This window comes from Homarus americanus, unplaced genomic scaffold (assembly GCF_018991925.1).
Source record: "Homarus americanus isolate GMGI-L3 unplaced genomic scaffold, GMGI_Hamer_2.0 scaffold34552, whole genome shotgun sequence".
Taxonomy (NCBI): domain Eukaryota; kingdom Metazoa; phylum Arthropoda; class Malacostraca; order Decapoda; family Nephropidae; genus Homarus; species Homarus americanus.
Genome location: NW_024725806.1, coordinates 2,562 through 5,427, shown reverse-complemented (window position 1 = coordinate 5,427; position 2,866 = coordinate 2,562). Strand labels below are relative to the sequence as shown.

General features: G+C 39.7%; 1 protein-coding gene across 1 annotated transcript; it reads right to left on the bottom strand.

Moving 5' to 3' along the window:
• Window positions 1–1,213: 1,213 nt before the first annotated feature.
• LOC121865294 (glycine receptor subunit alpha-2-like) lies at window positions 1,214–2,445 on the bottom strand (the record flags this gene model as incomplete). The annotated part of the gene is given in 1 exon segment (XM_042364638.1): window positions 1,214–2,445. A coding segment is annotated over 1 exon segment (63 nt), but the record flags the coding sequence as incomplete, so codon positions are not given.
• Window positions 2,446–2,866: the final 421 nt, after the last annotated feature.

Here is a 2,866-nt window from a genome sequence, read left to right as displayed (position 1 = left end):
TTCCTACCCCTCCCCAACCTCACCTCCCTAGCCCTCCCCAACCTCACCTTCCTAGCCCTCCCCAACCCCACCACCACCATGACTGCTCTCTCTCTCCCCCGGCGCCAATGGTACTGATAACATTTCACCTCGTGTCAAAACAGCCTCATATATATGCCACATTAACATCTGAATGTATATCTTGTTATTATCATTTGTGTGACGGCCGAATTATTTTTGTTTCATCTACGTAAAACTGGGAAGATTAAGTATATTACAAACTTATAAAGGATAGGGATTTTTTTTTCAAAGTTTCCCCAGATTTTAGACTGATTCTCGTGACGATATAACTGAGTTCTGGGTAAAGTTAAAATACAAGATTCTTTTTTTTCATCAGACGACTAATAATGCTCTCTCTTCAGGTGATGTTAGACTCGTCAAAGTTACCTGGTCAACCACTTCCGGTCACCTCTCACCTAGTCAACCACTTCCAACCACCTCACCTGGTCAACCACACTTCCGACCACCTCTCACCTGGTCAACCACTCTCCAACCACCTCACCTGGTCAACCACTTCCGACCACCTCTCACCTGATCAACCACCTCTCACCTAGTCAACCACCTCTCACCTGGTCAACCACTTCCAACCACCTCTCACCTGGTCAACCACTTCCAACCACCTCTCACCTAGTCAACCACCTCTCACCTAGTCAACCACCTCTCACCTGATCAACCACCTCTCACCTGGGGAAGGCAGGGGGGGGGGAGTGGGGAGTAAACTGATTTACATAAAAGGTATTATTTTAGTCTATATAAGTCTAAAGGGTTTTAAAGTACGTGGTGATTCTAGTAAGCTTGGTGTGTTTTTATTTTGTGTTTTATTTTGTTTTTTTCATCTACGACTCCACTTATCGCCTTAGGGTTGTTTTCGATACATACTTCAGTCACTTAACACTTACCTGAAGACATTTCTAAGTTAGCCCACGACACTTAACTTCACTTAACATTTATGAAGACACGAGTTGATCCACGACACTTAACACTTATGAAGACACAAGTCAACTTTCTTCACTTAAAACTTTAAAACACAAGAATAAACACACACACATATATATAAACCTTACCTTGACCTATGCACTAACGAATGACCAAAGTAAACCAATAAACCATCTGGAAAATAAAACTAAACCTCTACCTGTACCAAAAATAAAAATTAAAATAAAAAAAATACTCACGTGTTCTCCTGCTGTTGCTGCGCGGTCACCATCGTCAGTAGGAGCCAGAGGAACACCCACATCTTGTCCTTGGTCTTGTATACTCGGGCGTGCCAGATAACCTTCTTGTGTCCTTTGTCTCGCCTTGCCTCACCTCACCGCCTTGATCTCACTTGGCTCGATTCCAGACACACTCGGGTGGAAACTGTCCTCGGTCTCGATTCACTTCATAAAAGGTATCGGTTTATTAGTCTCAATTCACTTCATAAAAGGTTCACAATCTCGACTTACTTCATAAAGGCTTCGGTTCAGTATCAGGACGAACCAACACCTTTCCAACACCTCACTCAACACTTAATAAAATACATCAGATTATATTGTATATATATATATTCCCAGTATGATTTTGATTCCCTCTTGAAAATATTAATAACCTCTTCAGAATATTATTTTCCTAAATATGATCACGATTAAACTCACCACTTGGAAAACCTAATCTAACCAAGTGTTTTAAGAGTCACCAGGCTGGTCTACTGTAGGTCAAGGTTCACTCTACACGGTCAATTTAGTGATGTCTCGGTTGTGCACTGGTTTGTTTTATCGAGGTTAAGTACACTGGTTTGTAATACCGAGGTTCATTATACTGGTGGTTTGTATTATCGAGGTTTATTACACCAGTTCATATTATCGAGATTTTGTACACTATTTCACATTATCGAGGTTCAGTACACTGGTCTATGACATAAAGGTTCACTACTCTGGTTTATATTATAGAGGTTCAGTACACTGGTTCATTACACTGGTTTATATTATCGAGGTTCAGTACACTGGTTCATAGTATCGAGGTTCCGACACAAAAGTTGACGAGACTTTCGCCAGATAAACACAACTCGAGACACGTTCCCGGCAGTACGTACACCACAGAGGTCGAGAGAGAGAGACCGAGAGAGAGTTTCTGGAATCTTACACACAAACACTTTCAGAAGTTTGTCAACGTGTAGTACTACAAAGTGTCTATTCGTTCCTTAATTAAAATCAAAGTCATTTTCTATAGAAGATTAAGAAACTATCAATATCTTTTACTTCTCGATGGTATTTTATATATCAATGAAATCCAATATTATGTAGTTTTTAGTTATTAATTTACCTTTGCTGTAGTTTCTAGTATCTGCACTCTGAAATTTTCCCGATAATCCACTTTAAATTATGATGAGGAATTTCGAGCGATTATTATCTGCACTTAAATATATATATATATATATATATATATATATATATATATATATATATATATATATATATATATATATATAAAACTTACGACACTGCTGTTCCTCTAGAAAAATAAGCTTACGAAACAGTTTGAACACCCACCAAAGTTTCTTAACAAGCACACAAACTTTTTTCTTCTGGGGATATTACCGACGACGTACACACACACACACACACTCTTGTAAAATACCTTCTAACAACACTGAGACGACTGTTCTAAGCTTCACCGTCTTCGGAAACCATCAACTTAATTCCCACTAAGAAGAAGAAACAAAAAACATCTCTTCATTCCCGTCAGTGTGAGGAGGCGGCGAGCGGTTGGCAGAGAGAGACGAAGACCCAGAGAGTAATGTTTTCAGCGTCACGTAGCACACACTCCAGCTGGCCTAATGACACCACCA